At 46.5% G+C, this 19,615-nt stretch overlaps 1 protein-coding gene across 1 annotated transcript; it reads left to right on the top strand.

Moving 5' to 3' along the window:
- The first annotated feature begins 3,222 nt into the window (after positions 1–3,222).
- Positions 3,223–9,566, top strand: ARC (activity regulated cytoskeleton associated protein). Its single transcript, XM_064507941.1, has 3 exons — positions 3,223–6,562; positions 7,188–7,347; positions 7,759–9,566. The coding sequence occupies exon 1, from the start codon at positions 3,744–3,746 to the stop codon at positions 4,956–4,958; it is 1,215 nt and encodes a 404-aa protein (XP_064364011.1). The 5' UTR covers positions 3,223–3,743; the 3' UTR covers positions 4,959–6,562; positions 7,188–7,347; positions 7,759–9,566.
- The last annotated feature ends 10,049 nt before the right edge of the window (positions 9,567–19,615 follow it).

Raw genomic sequence — 19,615 nt, 5'->3', positions numbered from 1 at the left:
CTACCTCTCCCTCCTCCCTTCATTTCCGGCTCCCCTCTCTCCTCCTCCTCCACCCACGCAGCTTCCTTTAATTAGAAATACAATGCAAATGATTATCACTATGTCTTAATCAGCAAGACGTTCCCCAGCAAGTCCAGAAGGAAAACCCCCATTCCTCCTCCCCTCTCCTCTCTCCCCCCCCCCCCCCCCCGCCTCCACCTCCATTAAAGAGCACACAGATCAGGAAGAGAGCTGTGTGAAAAGGATGCAGAATGAGATGAACCTCGGGATGGAGACAGGCTGGAGGAAAGGGCCAAGGAACCTTATGGAATTCAACGAGGACAAATTCAAAGTCCTGTGCCTGGGAAGAAAGAGCCCCTGGCAACAATACAGGCTGAAACTGACTGGCTGGGGTGCAAAAAAGGACCTGCAGTCCTGAAGAGGGAATAGTGAGCTGAGCATGAGCCAGCAGTGTGCCCTGGCAGCAAGGAAAGTATCCTGGGCTGTATGAACAGAAGACCAGCCAGGAGATCAAGGGGAACGGCTAGATCCCTAGACTTGGCACTTCTTAGACCATCTCTTCATCCTGTGTTCAGTTTTGGGCTTCCCCAGTATGAGACAGTGATCAACTGGAGCGAGTTCAGCAGAGGGTTAACGAGATGGTCACAGCTGGAGCACTTGCCCTGTGAGCAGGTGCTGAGGGAGCCAGGTTTGTCCAGCCTGGAGAAGACATGGCTTTGGGAGCGCTAAGAGCAGCCTCCTGCTCCCCAGTACTTACGGTGAGGTTGTCGCAAAGATGGACCAGGCTCTTCATGATGGTGCATGGTGGGAAGACAAGAGACAGTAGGTACAGACTGAGATGTGAGGTTCAGTCTGGATATAAAGAGAAACATTTTCCCTCTGAGAACAATGAAGCAGTGCAACAGGTTGCCCAGAGAGGTTATGCAGCCTCTGTCCTTGGGGTTTTCAAGATGTGACTTGGTAAAACTCTGAAAAAACAGGTCTGACCTCCTAGCTGATCCTCCTTGGAGCAGGTGGTTGGGCTAGAAACCTGCTGAGGTGTCTTCCAGCCTGAACTATCCCATGATCCTGTGACCAAACCTAAGTGCCAAGTGATGTGAATCAGACCCTGATGAATCCCCAGCTCTGAAAACCAAGGGAGAAGAAAAGGGAGGTAGCAGGGGGGAAAGAGACAGGGGCAGTGGAGTAGATTTTACAGCCAATTCATCCCAGGCTCTGGCATTTAATGGGATAAGGTGAAGCTGAAAACACGTCACCTTGCAAAACTAAATCTAATCTACAACTTGTTCCCATTCACTGGCAATCTCATGAGGGCCATTTCTGCGGATCCTGAGTAAAAAATTATTTTGGAGGAAAACCTTACATTGCTTCAGACATACATAGATTGCACAGTCTCTCCCAGTCCATGGGACCTCTTACATACAAGGCAGGTTTCCAGCAGGCTCTCTGGGGTAGAGACCACAGCCTGAAAGGCTCCAGATCTATCCCAAACCTTTGGACAGTCCACATTTGACCCCCTCTAAACACAAACATGCATACACAAAAAAAAAAAATCTCATACTCAGAAGAGCTGGGTAAAAGTGGAAAATTAAGCAAGGCAAAGGGCATAGCACTCTTCGTCACCCAAATCCCTATCACGATGTCTGTGTGTGATAAAGCAGTGCTGGGAAGGTCTGCTGAATCAGGGATCCTGGGTTCCCACCCTCAAATTTTTGTCCCTTTCCTTTCTCACTGGCACTCCCTACCTTCAGCCGAACTGCACAACCCTTCTGTGAGCTCTCGGCTGCCCTAGATAGCCCTCTCATTTCCCTTGCAGCCATATGGCAGAACTGTTTGGCCATGTGCTGTTACCAAGTCACCTGGTAGGGAACAGATCTGTGTCCCCCCGAGCACATTAATATGGGGGGTGTGGGGGGGAAGGAGTCCTGACCCCCCCCCCCCCATGCTCTTCCTTTAACCCTTCACCTTAACCACAGCCAGTTTGCTATAAGGGGACTTTCATCAAATGCACGGGGTTGCTGAGACCTCCTTTCGCCAGGTGCTCACTGAAAACTACCCATCTTCTCTGTGCTTTGCTTACCAGTCTGGCTGGAGTCACAGCAGAAAACGCCTGGCAAGGAGCCGTGGGAGTGGGGACCCATCCTAAGCCTGCCTGGCACCCTGCCCACCACCCCGAGGGGAGGCAAGACACCTCCCTGCTGGCCGTGGTCTTGAAACCCCTTGCTAGGTAATATTCACGGATCAGCATCCCACTGCCCCCAGCCACTGCCCCTGAGAGGGGAGGAGAAGCCCCCAGTGTCCTCAGCGTCTCTCCGAGGGAAGTTCCGGCAGGGAACTCTCTCTGATTAGGGAATCCTTTATCTGCGGCTTATATAAGCTCCCGGTCTCCTTTTATGGTTGGCTTTTCCTGCTTTGTCAAGAGCTAAGAACAAATGTAGCTTCATCTGCGCTTGTGGGTTGGCTGACTGATTAAGCATCAGATTCAAGCTTAGTACGGAACAGGCTTCTGATGAGTGGATTTAATTTGGTGTAAAAACCTGGATGCAGTCCCTCCCCTTTCTCCCCCCTCTCCTCCCCGAATATTCCCAAGATAGCAGTTGGCCTGGTGTAATAATTAAGCAGCGGGGATGACTCTCATCTACCAATTCTTTAGAAAGTCCAGAGTGCTCTAGTTTGTACTGAAGTGGCTTTTTAGAGTGTTTCCCCCTCTCCTTCCCCCCACCTCTCTCTCTTTTTTTTTTTCCCTGCTGAATTACCACCATTTCCAAGAATTTGCATTATGAGTGAGAGGTGTGTGTGTGCACGGGCATGTGAGGGTGTGCGGGGGCCCGTGGGCGGCTGTGACACACCGAATTCATCCTCATCTCCCCCTCTGTGAGCCCTGCCGGGGGGAAGCATGCTAATGATGACCTTGCTGAGTAAATAGTTGTGGAATGAATAAGTGTTTTTCCTGCAATCCGAAAGGCGGAAGGTGCGATTACTCATCCATCTATCCAACTGTCTCCAGCACCTTTCAAGTGCTTCTCGCGTCGAGTCTGGGGGCGTGCGCGAGGGGGTGGGAAGCGAGGGGAGGCTGCCAAGATCTGGGTTGCCACAGACACCGGCCTTGCCTTTCCTCCAATGAGCGCTGCGCTGAGAGTGCTAGAGGAGGCAGGGCACCACCCACGTGTTGAGCTGTGTGGGGTATAAGTAGATGGAAGTGCCTGGACTAGTGGCAGTTCAGACAGGGAATAAAAGCAGCTCTTTGCATCTCTAGTGAAAGTGCTTGCGACTCTCCAAGTTTCCTAGAGAAGAAATCGACGGGATTTTAGCAGCAGCTTGCAGCTTCTGTGTGCATTTGTGTTTCACTGGAGCAGGGGCTCCCAGCGACTCGAGATTCACAGCTCCGGATAAGCAGGTAGCGGGCACGCTTTCGGGACTGGATGTCTTAGCCAGCTCCTCTCCTCATTCCTGGAGGATTCTGGCTGTTTCTGGGACACCCTGAGCACGTGAGACCGGCGTTTCCTGCTGGACACTGGGAGAAATCTGCCTGCAACTCTCTCTGGGATCCACGGGGACCAAACAGCTTGCTCTGCGGTGATATCTGATTTGGTTGTGTTTGTGTTGAAAAGTCCTTTGAGGGGGGTTTAGAAGTCTCTGTGTGTCTTTTGAGAAGTGTTGTGGTGGGGTTTTTGAGAGCAGGCTCGAGCGCCAGGGCTTATAGTCCAGTTCTTTCCGTGTTTGACACTTTTACAGTAGGAGCCATGCAGCTGGATAATGTCACCAACGCTGGCATCCACTCCTTCCAGGGGCACCGTGGAGTTGCCAACAAGCCCAATGTGATCCTGCAGATAGGGAAATGCAGGGCAGAGATGTTGGAGCATGTCAGGAGGACCCACCGGCACCTCCTGTCCGAGGTGTCCAAGCAGGTGGAGCGCGAGCTGAAAGGCTTGCAGAAATCAGTGGGGAAGTTAGAGAATAACCTAGAGGACCATGTCCCAACTGACAACCAAAGATGGAAAAAGTCCATCAAGGCCTGCCTGGCCAGGTGCCAGGAGACCATTGCCCACCTGGAGAGGTGGGTCAAGAGAGAGATGAATGTTTGGAAGGAGGTGTTTTTCCGTCTGGAGAAGTGGGCAGACCGTCTGGAGTCCATGGGAGGCAAATATTGCCCTGGGGACCATGGCAAGCAGACTGTGTCCGTGGGGGTGGGAGGTCCAGAGATAAGGCCAAGTGAGGGGGAGATTTATGACTATGCCCTTGATATGAGCCAAATGTATGCACTGACCCCTCCCCCTGGGGAGGTACCCAGCATCCCCCAGGGCCACGATTCCTACCAGTGGGTCTCTGTGTCGGAGGATGCTCCAGCCTCCCCAGTGGAGACCCAGATCTTTGAAGATCCCAGGGAGTTCTTGAGCCACTTGGAGGAATACTTGAAGCAGGTGGGTGGAACAGAGGAGTATTGGCTCTCTCAGATCCAAAACCACATGAATGGCCCAGCTAAAAAGTGGTGGGAATACAAGCAGGACTCTGTGAAGAACTGGGTTGAGTTCAAGAAGGAGTTCCTGCAGTACAGTGAGGGGACTCTGACTAGGGATGCTATCAAGAGGGAGCTGGATTTGCCCCAGAAAGAGGGGGAGCCCCTTGACCAGTTCCTCTGGCGCAAGAGAGACCTGTATCAGACCCTCTATGTTGATGCAGATGAGGAGGAGATTATCCAGTATGTGGTAGGCACTCTCCAGCCCAAACTGAAGCGCTTCCTGAGTTACCCCTTGCCCAAGACTTTAGAGCAGCTGATCCAAAGAGGGAAGGAAGTTCAAGGCAACATGGACCACTCCGAAGAGCCCAGCCCACAGAGGACCCCTGAGATTCAGTCTGGGGACTCTGTGGAGAGCTTGCCACCCTCAACCACAGCCAGTCCAGTGCCCAGCAACGGGACACAACCCGAGCCCCCTAGCCCACCAGCTACTGTGATATGAGCTAGCCCAACTGAGGCGGCAGTCTGGGTTATATGAAAGGGAGAAGGGGGAGTATTTAGGAAGCTTCTCCTTGGAGGGAGATTCTGGCTGTGGTGAGACATGAGGTGTGCTCAGTCCAGCAGCCCACAGCAGAGGAATTAACTTTGCTTGCGGGGGGAGGGAGGCAAAGGGGGAGAGGCACCTTGGGATGCGGTTGCCCACCTACCTCAGCCATGCAATACGGTGGTGCTGAGGACACTGCTTGCACCACTGTGGGGGACGGACAATTTTATGAGACCCCTGAAAAGAAACTAGAGACAATTCCCAACTTCAGAGGCAGCCGCTTGGCACTGGCTGCTTTCAAGGACTTCATACAAGTGCAGCTATTGGCTGAGGGTTCCTACCCATCTGGATATCTCCTTCTCCTTATCTACTCCCTCTTCTGAAGAGATGTCCCTGCCCTGAAGGGAAACATCTCTCTTTTGATCCTTGCCCATTTCTGACTTACTGTGGGGCTTCTGTTTGCTTGGCAACCTCCCATTCTTGCTCCATAGGATTAAAGAAACTTTTCAAAAAAAAAAAAAAAGAAAGAAAAAGAAAAGAAAGAAAGAAAGAAAAGAAATCCCAAGACTTCATAAATGAAAACTTCAAGAATCTGGATTTTTTTTTGGTGTTTTACATTTCAAGGCAAATACCTGCTTTAATGTTTTTCCTTCCAAGAGGCTTTTACTGGTTTTCTCCTTGTCTTAGTTTCTGCTCACTCCAATTAAGGCCACTGCAGTGCTAAGGCAAATTTCACCCTTTCTTTGCTCTTTTTCTGACGTGTGATACTGTGCATTCAGCAGGAAACGGAATTTCAAATTAAGTTCTGAGCTAATTCATTGCAGGGGGAGCCTGTCTCCGTTGGGAGAAGGGAGGGTGTTAAGGTGGAGAGAAGAGACACCAGAGTTATTCTGGGAGGGTTGGAAGAGGAAAGGGAAAGAAATCCTTATTCTTTGAATCAAAAACAAACAAACACATCCTAAATCCAGAGCAAAATATCCCCAGAGCAGTAGATTGTGTCCATGTCGATGTGTGGAGACTGCAGGAACCTTTGCCGTGAATAAACAAAAGGAAGTTGAGAGAGGAGCTGTATGTCCCAGCACAGCCTCAGCCTGTGCAACACAAAGAAGAGTTCCTGCTGGCACAGACAGACTCAAAATGATCTTGGAAAGCCTGGCATCCCAGTTCTGGAGCATCTGAGGACAGAGTGTTTGTTCGCAAAGAACTTACTGCAAAAGCCCCTTGCCATGATTTGAGACGGAGTTGGGCTCTGTGATATTTTCCGTGTTGAGATAGTAATGCTCAGCATTCGCCTTGTATTGACTAATGAGTGATGATAGGACTCTGAGGCAAAGCTGCTGTAAAAGAAGTTGGAAGTTTGGCTCTTCAAAGCTTGAAGCTGGACACATCTTGAGCATCATCTGCATTCACCACCAGACCAAACAGGGAACGCCTCCACCAGAGGACAGGCAGGATGCAGCAATCGGAGTGTTCCTGGAATGTTCCTGGCACTACCACAGCAGTGACATGTGGCACCGGTGGCATGGAAGGCCTTTGGCATCCCTCCTTCCAAGAGGCTGAAGGTAAGACAACTCTCTGACATTCTCCTCCCTGCATTCCTCAGACCAAAATTAGCCCTGGCCCATCCAGTAGACACTTTACACTACGATAAAAATTGGTCTGAAACTGGACAGGAAGCATTGAAAGTGATAGACTAGGGTTTGGGAGAAAGGGGAAGGGAGGGACAATCAAGGGGAAATAAAGGATAGTGAATAGGGAATTTTTCCAAAGAAGACACTGTATTTCAGTGTGCAGTTATCTCAGGGCAGGTGAATCTCCGGTGCCTATTATTCTTTCTGATTAATATGAGGAAGGAATGAGAAGCTTCTCCACTAGCCCAGACCAAAGACCTGCCCCTGAAGCTCTGGGTTTGAGTCCCCAACTGTGACAACACATCAGAGGTCCATGCAGAGACCAAAGGAGAAATATGTCTCCTCTGCAACCTTGCCTAGAAGTGAGTCAGTGCTGAGAACAGCAAGGGCTCTTCTCTCATTTGCTCAGAGTGAGTTTGTTTGGCAGCAGCTGTATCTGTAGAAAGAAGGTAGCAGCTATCACTGGTGACCTGGGATGAGTGGTGGAGGAAGAGTGGGTGTCACTGCTGAGGATGAGCTGGCCTTGCATCACAAGCATTATCATTTTTGGTTACAGTGACTCACTCAGATCCTCCTCTGGGAAAAAATCACTTCATGGTGCTCAGGACTCGGAAGGAGAACCAAAGAGAAAAAGCCTTTGAAACAACATGGACCTGATGTCAGGATCCTCAGCCACCAGATGCCGGATCCACCGTCTGAAGGAAAGACTGGCACAGGTAATTACCTCTCAGCTCATGCCTGTGGGCCTTTCTTAGTCTTCTCAGGGGTGACAGGCCCTCTCCAGTATTTGCACCAGAGATAATGAGTAGCCCAGATGCAAGTGTCCATGCTGGTCTTGAGGCCCCAGCCTCACCAGTGGCAAGGATCTGGCACCACCAGATAGGTGGGATTTCAGATGCCTGCTGTAATCAAGCACCAGCCACAGTGGTTAATGCTCTGGAGATGGTGTGCTTTGTGCCTTGCTTTCTACTGGACCACTGAGAAATGCTTAGACAGCAATGCCTACCGGCAACTCCAGGCCCCAGCCACCTAGCAGGTGGATAATAATCTCAGATCCTGGGAAAAACCCTGTGCTCTCCACTTTGAACATCTAAACTGAGCTGCTGCATTTTTTTTTTCTTTTACAGACATTCCTGCTGCTGTTGCTGACTTTCCTCCTCTGTGTCCAGGAGTGCTGTTTTCCTGAGAACTACGTACTGCAGGAAGACAGAGTGGAAAGCTGTGTTCAAGGAGTGCACCAAAGAGCCACTCAGGCAGTGCAATGATGTGTTTGAGGTGCTGAGAGCCAGAGTGAAAGGGGGAGCCACTTCCAACAGGGCAAAGAAAAGGCTGCCAAGAGGCTGAGCTGGTCCAGGTAGTCCAACCACAGAAGGAAGAGCTGAGAGTGAAAAGAGAAACCAAGAGGCAGCACGAAAGAACCAAGTCTGGGCTTTGGGGACAGCAAGGATGCTGGAGTTGTACTGACTTGTCTGTTGAGATGTTACCACACCTCTGAGATTTGGGGCCAGTGGGACTTATCTTAAGAAATCTTCATTACATTGTCAGTTAAAAACCTTTCCTGATTCACTTTGCCAAATGACTGACCCTACATAGGCTACGAACCCTCCATGCTCTTAATGCTGTAACTCATTTTTCCTGAGTTGAGGGTAGCTTCATTTCATGCGGGTATCAGTTTTCAAACCTCAAACCGCTCTGGGGGTTCAGAGAAGCATCTCAGAGGCCAGATGCTTGTCTGAACCGCTTGAGCCTGCCCAACTGGGCCAGCTGTCTTGCCAGAACGGACACTCCTGTGAGACAGCGGGCGCTTCCTGGGTCCGCATGGCTCAGAGTTACTGCAAGGACTGGCACGCTCGTGCTGGCCTTGGCATGACTGTTTCCATCCAGACCCAGGGAGTGCAAAGGTGCATGCCAACAGCGTGAGTGAATTGAACCAAGCCTTTTTTGCAAGACCGTTTTGGTTCACATCTCTACTGAAGGGTCCAGTTGGTACCTCTTTCTTCCAGAGCCAACTGCCCTGGGTATGCATGCGCGCGTGTCAGTGCGGGTGTACGCGTGTTGAGCAATCAAATCCACCTAACCAAATTCTGCAGTATTTTGTTGCATTAGAACTAAGCCAATGGGATCTAACGTGCATTCCAACACTGCTCAGCAAAAATGCCCAGGACCAGAAAATTATATGAAACTATGTGAAGGCAGACTTCACAGGCATCATTGCAAGATCAAAACAATGTTTGATTTTGAGGTGCTTAATTTCCACAGTCCCTTTCAAGGGCTGTGACTGCCTAAATAGGCATGTGCTTTTTCCATAGACTTCCTGCTTTTTCAATTAATTAGCTTGCCTGAGCTTCTTGATCATTTGGTCCTGAGGTTTGTACATTTTCAGCTGACTTTTTGGAGTGTGCAGAACTGGATCTCCTGTACTGGTTTTATTTCAATTACTGCTCCTAACGGACTGGAGCTTTACTTGTAGCACCCTAGTTTATATTACCAGACTCTTCAGGAAAGACTGGTAGTTTGCTCTCCTGTGGCAGACACATGAAAATGAAGTGTGTATGTTTTGTGTCTGTGAAACTTTAGTGGATTTCAACCACTGGATATTTTCTTTTTTTTTTCCTTAGGCAATTTTACATTTGACTCTGACAAAACTACTTTAGAGTTTTTATTTTTACTAGAGATATTATTAATTCAGATAACCTTGTACAAAAGGCAAATGCATTGAATCACTACAGGTTACGCGGCTGAAGCCAAAGGTCTTTGTAAGCCGACATCACTTGCCCTGGATCTGACTGTATCACACAGTTTATTCCTCATGTGTCATGTTGGAGTTACAAGATCACACCAAGCCACTAGAACCTGTCAACAGAATAGTGCTACACTATATTTGCTATTGTAGCAAAGCCTTTTGTAGATTTATACAATAAAACTTTGAAATTGCTTTGTGTCTTGCTTTCTGGTCTTTCTTTCTTGGTTCATGGGAGCCTCAGGTACCTATTGCCCTTCAAAGATTTAGTCTTGTCAGCCATTTGAGCTTATTTGAGTCACAAAATCCTGCTGTCACATCTGAAGTAGAAAAATGCTCTTCTCTGCAAAAGTTGGTGAGTGGCATCAACATGAAATGTACTGGGCTTGTTGTGAAATGAGGTTCAGATACAGACAGTATGGATGAGTTAAGCTGGTTGTTTAGTCTCCCAGACTGTGAGAAAGATGTGGCCCACGAGGCTAGGTGAAATGGTCTCCTGAAGGTCTTTGCACTGTGCAGGGCTCTTGTCAGCATGGTAAGGTTATGCTCCTTCTCATGCAAGTGCAGCTGGGAGAAGGTCTATTCAGAGGGCAATCATATTCCCACCCATGCTTCAGAAGTAATTCACACAGACAAGCTGCAGTGAGTCAATGCAAGTAGAGAAATCACTAACTTGAATCAACTCTACTTGATATGTAAAGGGACTTTAGCACTCAGAATAGCCAGTACTCAGCAGCACGGGGAGCTGGGAGCTTCTGTTATGCTAATATTTTGCCACCTGGTGCATTCACCTACTGCAGGGATATATTCCGTCCCTTGGGTTTGTTACCTATACAGTACCTCTGGGTCATCAGGGCTGTGAGAAGGGGCTATGTCAGAGGAGGAAGCTCAGTGTCTGAAACTGAAATAAATGCTTTTGCAATAGGCTGGGCTCAAAGATCCAGCCCCAAAGACTTTCACTCCAGGGGGTACAGGACTCTGTTCTGCCTCTGCGTTTCCTTGCAATTTGGAGAGTGCAATGCCCCAAACATGCATTGTCAAAGTTTCCCCTAGATATCCCTGTTTGGCTGAGGTAGGGAAGGCAGCATATGGTTTGATGGCCAAAGATGCTTAAAGGACAGTTGCTAACATTTGTGTCTTCAGCTCCATTTACATCTTGTTCAACCACAAACTCATAGCAAGAGTGGAAAAGGAAACATGAAGATTCAGTTTGGCTTCATGGCTGAATCTCTGCCTTTGTGCACTCAAGTACCGTCAATGGTAACGTGATGAACAACCATTGATGGGTTAGCTCAGCAACGGGGTGCAGCCAGAGCCATCCCATGCTGGGAGAGTATAGGAAGAGCAAGGCAAGAGCACAAGGTTGTACTTTGCATGGTCTACAGACATGGCTGAAGGTCTTGGTCTTCAGCAGGGACTAACCTCACACCTTGCAGAGTGAAAATCCAGAGCAGCTCAGCTGGAGGTGCTGAGCTCTTCCAGCAGAGGGGGGCAGAACTCCACTGTACACAGTGGGAATTAAAATTAAAAAACACTATAAAAGAGAAAAATCCTTTTGCAGAATGATCAGTTCCCTCACCGCCCACTCCTACAGCTTCAGCAACACATGACCAGTGGTTGCTTCAGTGAAGGAGGAGCAACACGAGGGTCATGGTGTGAGGTGAGGAGGACTGGTGGTCAGGTTTCATTGGAGAAAGATGGACTGGGTGGGGATGACCTGCTAAAGGAGGAGGGAATGCCTGACAGTACAGGCTAAACTTGGAAGGTTTCCAATTTAGTTCCAAAGACTTCTGGATTTGAATGCAATAATTTTTATTTACTTTCCTTCTGACAGCTAAGGCTGAAAATCCCTAGAGGGTCACTGGGTCTACACCTTCATTTAATGAAGAAATGCCTTATTACTGCTCCTGGCTCCATCAGTAGGGAGTCACCTGGGACACATATAGCCCAGGAATGGATTAACTGACTCAAACCAGTTGAAACCCTCTCCAAAATCAAAGTGGGAATCATCTCTGTGTTTTCTGGGGCACGATCCAAAGTGCAGAGATGTTCAGAAACATCCTTCCACTGATGGAGAAGAAATATGGGCACTTGCAGCATTAACTCCCTCTTGCTTGATAATGCTTTTATTTTTACTTTTTTTTTTCCTCTGTATTGCAACCATATTGATGAGTTCCTAAATGTGTTTATTCAGGACAGCTTGAAGAAAGTGCTAATGCGGACTTTCTCAGAGTATGAAATATTTGTTCTCCTTTTTTTCCCTCTCTTTCCTTTTTAATCAACATGATTGCACTGGTCAGTCATGTAAATCATATTTATTGACTGTTCAGGCAGGCGGGTGTTTGTGCACAGCCTAACTGCTCCCCTGGAGCCACTTTTTCCAGTGAAGCAATGTGTAATTAGGAAGGCTGTGAAACTTTCATTATTGACACAATCGGCTATAATGGCTCCACTTATCATGTCAATATGATGCTCTGGTGAGCTCTGGGTACTCACTCTGATCATGCAGTTGGACATTATCTTAGACCTATTCCCACAGATACTAGAAGTAAGGCATTGCAGGCAGGTGACGTTTTTTACAACTAGTATCTAACCATTAAAAGTTGAAAAGAGGATTGCTTTGTGCAAACTTAGGCTGAACTTAGCAAGCAGTCTGGGGTGAAAAAATGTGGGTGATAATTATTTAAGGGGCAACCATTTTCTTTATTTTTTAGGCTATATTTCTGAAAGTTTAGTTGATCATGCTGTGTCAATGTGCCTTTCAATCTTTCCCTCTTGCATATTTAACAACTTTCAGCCTGTTAACTTGCATCACAGAATAACAGAGGCTCTCAAAGTCACTAAATGCCTTCGTGTTTTCAGATGGGGAGTTGCTGAACAGAGGGCAGTCATTCCATTGCTCCCCCATGGGGACAGGCTGAATGTGCTCAGCCAATATTAGATACAAAAGAACTCAAACACAAACTGTAACTCCACAGAAAATCAGGCTTCATTTAGTCCTGCATCTTACAGATTGACTTTATGGCATTAAGCTTTTCTTTTTCTAAAGGAATAGCATCTTGGTGACATTTTCAAAAAGAACCTTTTCGACTTTTTGTTTTAAAACAGCATCACTTAAAAACTGACTCCAACTTGAGGAAAAAAAAAAAAAAAGAATAGAAGAAATAAAGGAAAAAAATGAGAAGGGTTAAAAAGCTCAAAAATAGATTAGAATAAAATGTTTTGGGGCTCAGAAGTGCGCGCTGAGTTAGTGCAAAATGAAATTTGGTGTTTCATCTTTGATTTTTTCTCTCAAGATATTAGTAGAGTTTCTCTTCTAACTTTACCTTGCCCCATTTCTCTCTCTCCTAATTTTACTATTGAACTAAAGAAATAAAAAAAGCCATCCATTATTTCTCTAACTGCAATAAATATACCTTGTGTGCTAGAATCCTTCACAGTTCAGTGAGGCAGAGTTTTCTGAGCATCACAGAAACAGTGTGAATCCTTTTCTTACCCAGAACAGAGTCATTCTCACAAAAAAGTCAAGGGAAAATTCCCCCTTTGTTACGGGAGTATAGAGCCTCTGACACATGGCATAGGATTGCTGCCAATTTTGTCACCAGCACAAGCCAAATTTAAGCTTGTGACCTTAAGGCTGACCTCACCCTAGGCAGAAATATCAGTGCAGTCTTTTAGGTCACCTGCCCAGAAATTCGGGGTCCGTTTCTAAGACATGGTCAGGCAGAGGGCAACACCGAAGCAGACTTTCTAGATGGCATGCGGGTTCCTTTAGCATTCCTCTGGTGGAGAAGGGTCTGGGGTGACTTTAGGTTGCAGCAAGTCTCCAAGGCAGAAGGAGGTATGCTAGGGTCCCTCAACTCCCATTTGTGTACCTAGCTGTCCCCTGGACTTGCTACAACCCACAGTGGCCACCCTTCTACCTCAGTCCCCACAGCCCAACTATCCTCTCAGCTTCCTGCTGGACTTCTCTTTGGCACACAGAATGGAGGAGAAGGTCTGGCTCATGTCTCCACCCTTCCCAAAACAAAGTCCAGACAAGTCTCCTGCTCCATGCACTAGTCTCCAAGCTTCCCACAGCACTGTCTCCACCTCTGAAAGCAACACATCAATTAGTGTCATCAGGAATAATGATGTTTGCTAGAACATCATAGCTGCAAAGGGTTTTGAGTTTGATGGGGCACAGACCAGTCCTGTATGAACCATGGGGGCCCAAGTATGGGGTTCATCTCTTCTAACTTAAGGTATCTATAAAGTGAACATCTATAACAGGTCTCAAAGTTGCCACTATAGTCACTTGAGAGAAATGGCATTTTAGTGAAATAGACACTGTATCCTGAAAAACTAGGCCAAATGGAAGATGTACATTCTTCTGTACAAGGTCAGGCTTTTCTTGTTTTTTTGTCCATCAACTATCTGGCCAGATTTGGAGAAGCCTGCAATACTGTTTGAACAGCAGTGCCTCTCATTGTTCATGCAACAACATACGTTGCCATTTGTGAACTACTATGAAAGTCTTTTGGGGAGCCTCTGTTTACAGGACAAGGTGAGGAGATTCCAGTTAACTTGTGAGGTCCTTTCCATCTCAAACAGTCCTTATGTTACCAGTGATCACCTTCTCTAAATTCACTCCTCAGCCAGCCCGCTGATCAAAGATCACCCCAGAAACATGAATCTCTGAATGGAAATCTGTACCTTTGTCTCCACATCCTGGATGGATTGAGCTAGTCCAGAGGTTGGTGTTTTTCCTTACAGCCCTTTCGTCTGAAGGCTGCTAAAGATCATGCTGATGAAACACTTCTCCCCATTGATTAGTACACTATGCCATGCTCAGTTTACATGAGGAGATGGATAGTGCAAATTACTTGACCAGCGCCAGCGCAGAAAAGGAAACTGGTTGTGGACACCTCTGCCCCATGTCTGCTCAGCTGCTGGCAGTGATCCTTCCTGGGCCCCTATTGAGATACCACTTCCATTGCACGCACCCACCTAACACAGATCATCCTCATGGAATAGACAGGAAACTGAGGCACAGACCTGAACTATTTGCCAGTGTTAGGAGCAGAGGACAGTGTAGGGTTTCCCAGGCCAGCACCTCAATCACTGCTCTGTGCTTTCACTGCTCAGCTATCAGTTTCCTCTGCAATTGCTGTGGCCTCGTTTCTCACTGCCATTTAAGGCCCCTGAATATCCTTGTAAGTGAGTAGAAACTAGGCCCTAATTTGCCCTGTTCTGAAGTCCCTTATTTCTAAGGCCTCCTCTGCAGAAAGTCTTTCAGGAAAGCAAATTCAATCTGAGTCCAGGCATGACTGTAGAGGAAATTGCGGAAATTACTTGGAAGGCATTAAGCCTTGTAGCTTCAATCTTCTTCAGAATTAAGGTGTCCTTAATGCACTGTGGCTGACTTCCCTTTAAGTTGATCAGAGAGGCACATCTGGAAGCAAATTAACGTCATCTGAATTAATGCCTACTTTGATCCTCATTAGGTTTTTCCACACAAAGCATTTAGTCCATGGGTTCATGGGTTAGTCACAGACAGTGGCATTTGGACCCATTAAGAAGCTGATGCCTCCTCATTCAGAAGAGATGATCCCACAGATGAGATGCAGGGATTTATTAGAACCATGCAAAACCCACTTCTTTTCTAGGCATTTTCAGTTTTTTGTAGTTGTTAGTTTAAATCAAACTAGATGTCATATGGGCCTCTTCAACAACCCCATTCCACCTCCCTTCATGAACAAAAATGGCTGGCCAAAGAGGAAGCTGCCAAGGGTCTACGCGGAATGGGGGGACATGGGTGCAGCTGATGTTGCCTGGAGCCACCCACAAGAAAACTGGGATGTTTATCACTTTGCTCAGTAGAAATCACTGTCTGTCAACCCTTCTAGCAAGAAAGGGGAGCTTTGCTGCCTAAGAACATGCAGCGTAAGTAGGGCCTACATGTAAAGAAGGCAAATAGAAACAATCTGCTTGGGAAAACTATTTTTTCTCCATTTTACCCACCCCTCTTAACCAGAGCTATCTCTTCAGGGACTGGATGTACTCAGGGCTGGATGTTCAAAAGCAGCATCGCACTAGGGTGATAAGCCTGGAAGTTGGGCCCATTCATCAGCCAAAGGTAGCTCTACTCTCTGGGCCTAGTCCATCCCACACTCTGCACTGTATTCAGAAAAAAAAAAAAAATCAGGGCTGTGTTCAGAAAAAAAAAAAAAAAAAAAACAACCAGGAACTTATCTCGCCCTTTCCACTCTGCCTTTGCTTTAGGAGGCTACCTCTTTCTGCTCTCATGGAAAAGCCTTCCAAAACCACCCACAACTCATTAAGTCACTGCTTAATCTGGATTCCACTGCAATTCAGACCATGAAAAGCAATCAGGTGCCTTTGTTTTCTCCTCCTACTCAACCTTTTCTCTAATAATCAGACTGCAAGCTAGCCATTTGCCTGCGGTTTTACCTGGCTGCTGAAATCAAGACAGGTTCACAGACTCCAAAGCAGTCAAGCCAGCACCTTTTCCATGGCAATGAGAGAAACTTAAATATATATATATATAATAATTAAAAATAAACAAATAAAAAAGGAAACCCCTGAAAGCTCAGCAACCTGCCATGCGAGACTCTAATAAACATTCAGAGCTTGTTTCTATGACGCTGAGGCTTTACCTTTCAGAAGGTAGAAGATGTCAATCAAGATTTTTTGCTGCTGGAAGCAGGGCCTAAGTCTCTATGGAAACAAGACGGAGGTGACGGTGCCTAGGGAGAGGAGTTCTCCATAGATTCCCGTCTGATGGTTTACATTTGCACAAGATATTATCATCACCTGAGTTCTAGAAAGACAAAAAATGCTTGACCTTCCCTGAATTACAGAGCCTGCTGCAGCTGTCTTGTCCTGTCCCTTTCCGACCTTCCCACCCCACCCCACTTCCTTCTCTCCCCTCTAGTCTCAGTGAAGGAACTGTGCTGACTGGTTTTACTTATTTACCATCTTACTAGAAACTATTAAATTATTCATATAGGTGGAAAATGGATCTAACGACTTTCCCTCCATAGAAGATGTCAGGGGGTAAAGAGGATTTGCACCTTCCCAGGATGGATTTACAAGGAGAGGTACAAGCAGAGGTGATGCTCTAGGAGTAGACACTGCATTAGGATCCCCCATGCAGCACACCTATTTGGGGGGACAGCATGATAAAGAAGTCTCCCCATCACAAGGAACTTCACATCATGGCTGCTTCCAGCCCTGATTTCTCTGAAACAAGGCCCAAAATTCACCTACTGGGCAAGGGATCTCAGGACCCTCCAGAATCTCATGGTGAGCTTCCCTCAGAAGAACACTCTTCTTGCAGCTCCTTTTCTGTTGCTTTGCTTCCGTTGCCATCAGCAAGCCATGAAACAAATTCTCCAGAGCTGCTCTGTGGGTGGGTGGTTTCCCTTCCTCTTTTGTTGCTCAGCTGCTTGCTTCTTGGGCAAGGGAAGAAGAGAAATCTGTGGTTTTCTCGGCATCCTGACTGGATCTGGGGAACTAAAGGGGTGAATTTGCCACTGGAAGAAATTCAGGAGTTGTTCTGTGCCTCACACTGTGAAGTCTGAGATTTGAACTGGAGTTTAGTTGTGCATGAGGTTGAAATATTAGAGATGCATCTTCAAATCACACAGAAGAAAGCTCCCACACTGTAGCAGCAGTAAATATGTGTGTGTGTGGAGGTTGTGGAGGGCCAGAGGGATACAAAGGGGACACAGTGAAGGGCCAGGCATCAGACAGGTCTTTCAGATCTGTAAGGTTCAGTCCGACTCCTTCCCTGTTGGTACAACTATCCTAGGGCTGTGCTTTAAACAGGGTCATGGCAGTGGTCCAGTCCATTTTCTTCATATTCATTTTACCCATCCATTAAACACACTTCCTGCACTAAGACGTTCTCATCACACATTCCTTTCTTGTCCTGTTCTGTCCTCCCACTAGTCAGGCTTATTTTTCCACCCAGTAATGTCCTCCTTTGGCTTTTATCGACATCTCAACCCAGTCAGACCTGCTCTAGGTCTCCTCGATAGGTTGCCAACCATACATAGCAGCTGCCATGGGACTGTACCTTGCGTCCGGAAGGTTTGGCAGCATCAGCTCGGGTTTTAGAGAATAGTTGTCTATACCCTACAGGCAAATTCCTCTGTTGCAGTAGTTAACAACCCTTGGAAAAACCTCTAGAAGAAAAATGGACCTCAGGGAGCAAGTCCCTCCTGGTCTAAGACTGAATTTCACTGAGTGATATTATGTGATTACAGAGGACCACCATTAAAGAAACTTCCCCAGCTTCTGGCTGCATCTGTTCTCTGCATAAGTCAAAAGTAGGTTTTTCATTTGGTTTTTTTTTTTCATTATTTTCTGTGAAACTCTTTTTCTGATCACTGAAGCCGATTTTTCAACAGTTAAGCTTTCAAATGAGGAGGTTGTAAGATTTCTAACAGGGGTGAGTTCAAATGGTCACTAGGGAATTATATATACCCCAGGACACTTAAAATAATATGCAGTCCAACTTATCCCTGAGGTAGGACACTGCTGGGAGTGAAAGGGACATGAATGGGTTGAAAAGGTAATCAGATCTGAGTGCTTCCATGGATGCTGTTGCTAGGGATACTGCTTCCTTGGCATCTCTATATTGTGAGTACTCCCCTAACATTAACTTCTTTAGAAATTACGCTCTCTGATACTAAGTGATGAGGAGAAAGATAGAATTAGAATTTAAAAGTGAAAATACCCATGTAGACTCCAGCAAGCAAACAAACTAAAAGCTCTTTTTCACGGTTCTTTTGATTAAGCAGCATTTTCCACACCAGCACTGTCATGTGATGGAGCTGCTGAGACAAAATGCAGACTGAGGAAGACACAGAGAGATGCAGAACCACCTTCTGACTTTCTTCTGCATGCAATAAAAACAGAGAACAGTAGCAGGGCCTCCCTGCATCCAGGGGAAGTCCATGCCTACTCTTCCCAACAAGATATTTCAGTCCTGATCTACTCTGTGAGCTAGGGAGGAGGAAAGGTCCCTACACATTTACCCTCCGCTCCAGAGGGCCCCCCCCACACACACACATAAACAGACATCAATAGAAAGACTTCCATTTAGTGAAACAGGCTTTGGGTCAAGTCTCTGCTCCTTCATACCTCTAATAAAGAGGTGAGTACATATGCTATGGGAGTTGGACTGAGTATACCAACTCAGGACTTAGCATAAATGCAGGATATATACAGCTATGCCAACTGTAAGACATGCAGGAGCATGACTGTAAAGAGTTTAGGAATTCAAAACCTTAAACTGAGCTTCAAGGGGCTTTCAGACATTAGAGAACCTATTTCTATAAAAAGTCTTCCTACTACTTCCTTGCAACCCCAGTACAGACAGATGAGCTTGGAGATTTGAATGAGAAGGTCTTTTTTTTTTTTTTTTTTTTTTTTAAGAATGACTTTGCCATGATGAATACTAATAATTACAATGGCACGGGAGGACAGAGTATGTGGGAACCTGGATCAGACATTGATTCTGGGACTCAGCAGGATCTTAGGAAGGATTCAGTCCTCTATCAAATATTTCACAAAATCTTTTTGCAATCATTTGGAGACTGTCTGTGCCCTTCACCTGTTAGTAGCCTTTAGGTCAGCTCAAGAGTTTTCTGGAGAAGCAGCCATTCTGGATACTGGTTTGTTCCCCAAATAACGCATTGGACTTTTTATATTTTCCCTGTCAAGTATCCAAAGTCACACTTAGAAGAGAGCATTTTGGAGTCTCTAATGTCTGTACATATCATTTCTTCGGCTCTGGCTTTTTCAAGCAAAAATAACATACTGATCCACATCTTCAGCTTACCTGGGTTCCCAGTTTTATTAAAACACATCCATTCTTTCACCTGTAATTCCCAGCAATAAGGTTTAATTTGCCTTTGCCCTTGTTTTGTAATAACGTAGTAGAAGAAATTTGCCATTATTTCCCGGTCTTTATCCCCTGTTATTGATGGTGTCATGATGACTCAGTTCTGGACAAGGATTTTTGTCTGAAAACCCTGGGTTTGCCACCAACCCCTGAACTGCTGAGCTGACTGTTCTGGTGTGAGATGCTGTTTTTTTGACCTGTTAATCATAGTCGCATTCTGGTGTGGATCACACCTTTTCCTGAGCTGGGAAAATGACATGAGAGGACTGCACACTTACTGACTGTTCATGGACTGTTTACGTGAGGCTGAAAACACTGTTTGTGTTCA

This window comes from Dromaius novaehollandiae, chromosome 2, assembly GCF_036370855.1.
Source record: "Dromaius novaehollandiae isolate bDroNov1 chromosome 2, bDroNov1.hap1, whole genome shotgun sequence".
NCBI classification, from domain to species: domain Eukaryota; kingdom Metazoa; phylum Chordata; class Aves; order Casuariiformes; family Dromaiidae; genus Dromaius; species Dromaius novaehollandiae.
The sequence above is the reverse complement of the archived record's forward strand: the minus strand, read 5'-3'. Positions and strand labels throughout refer to the sequence as shown.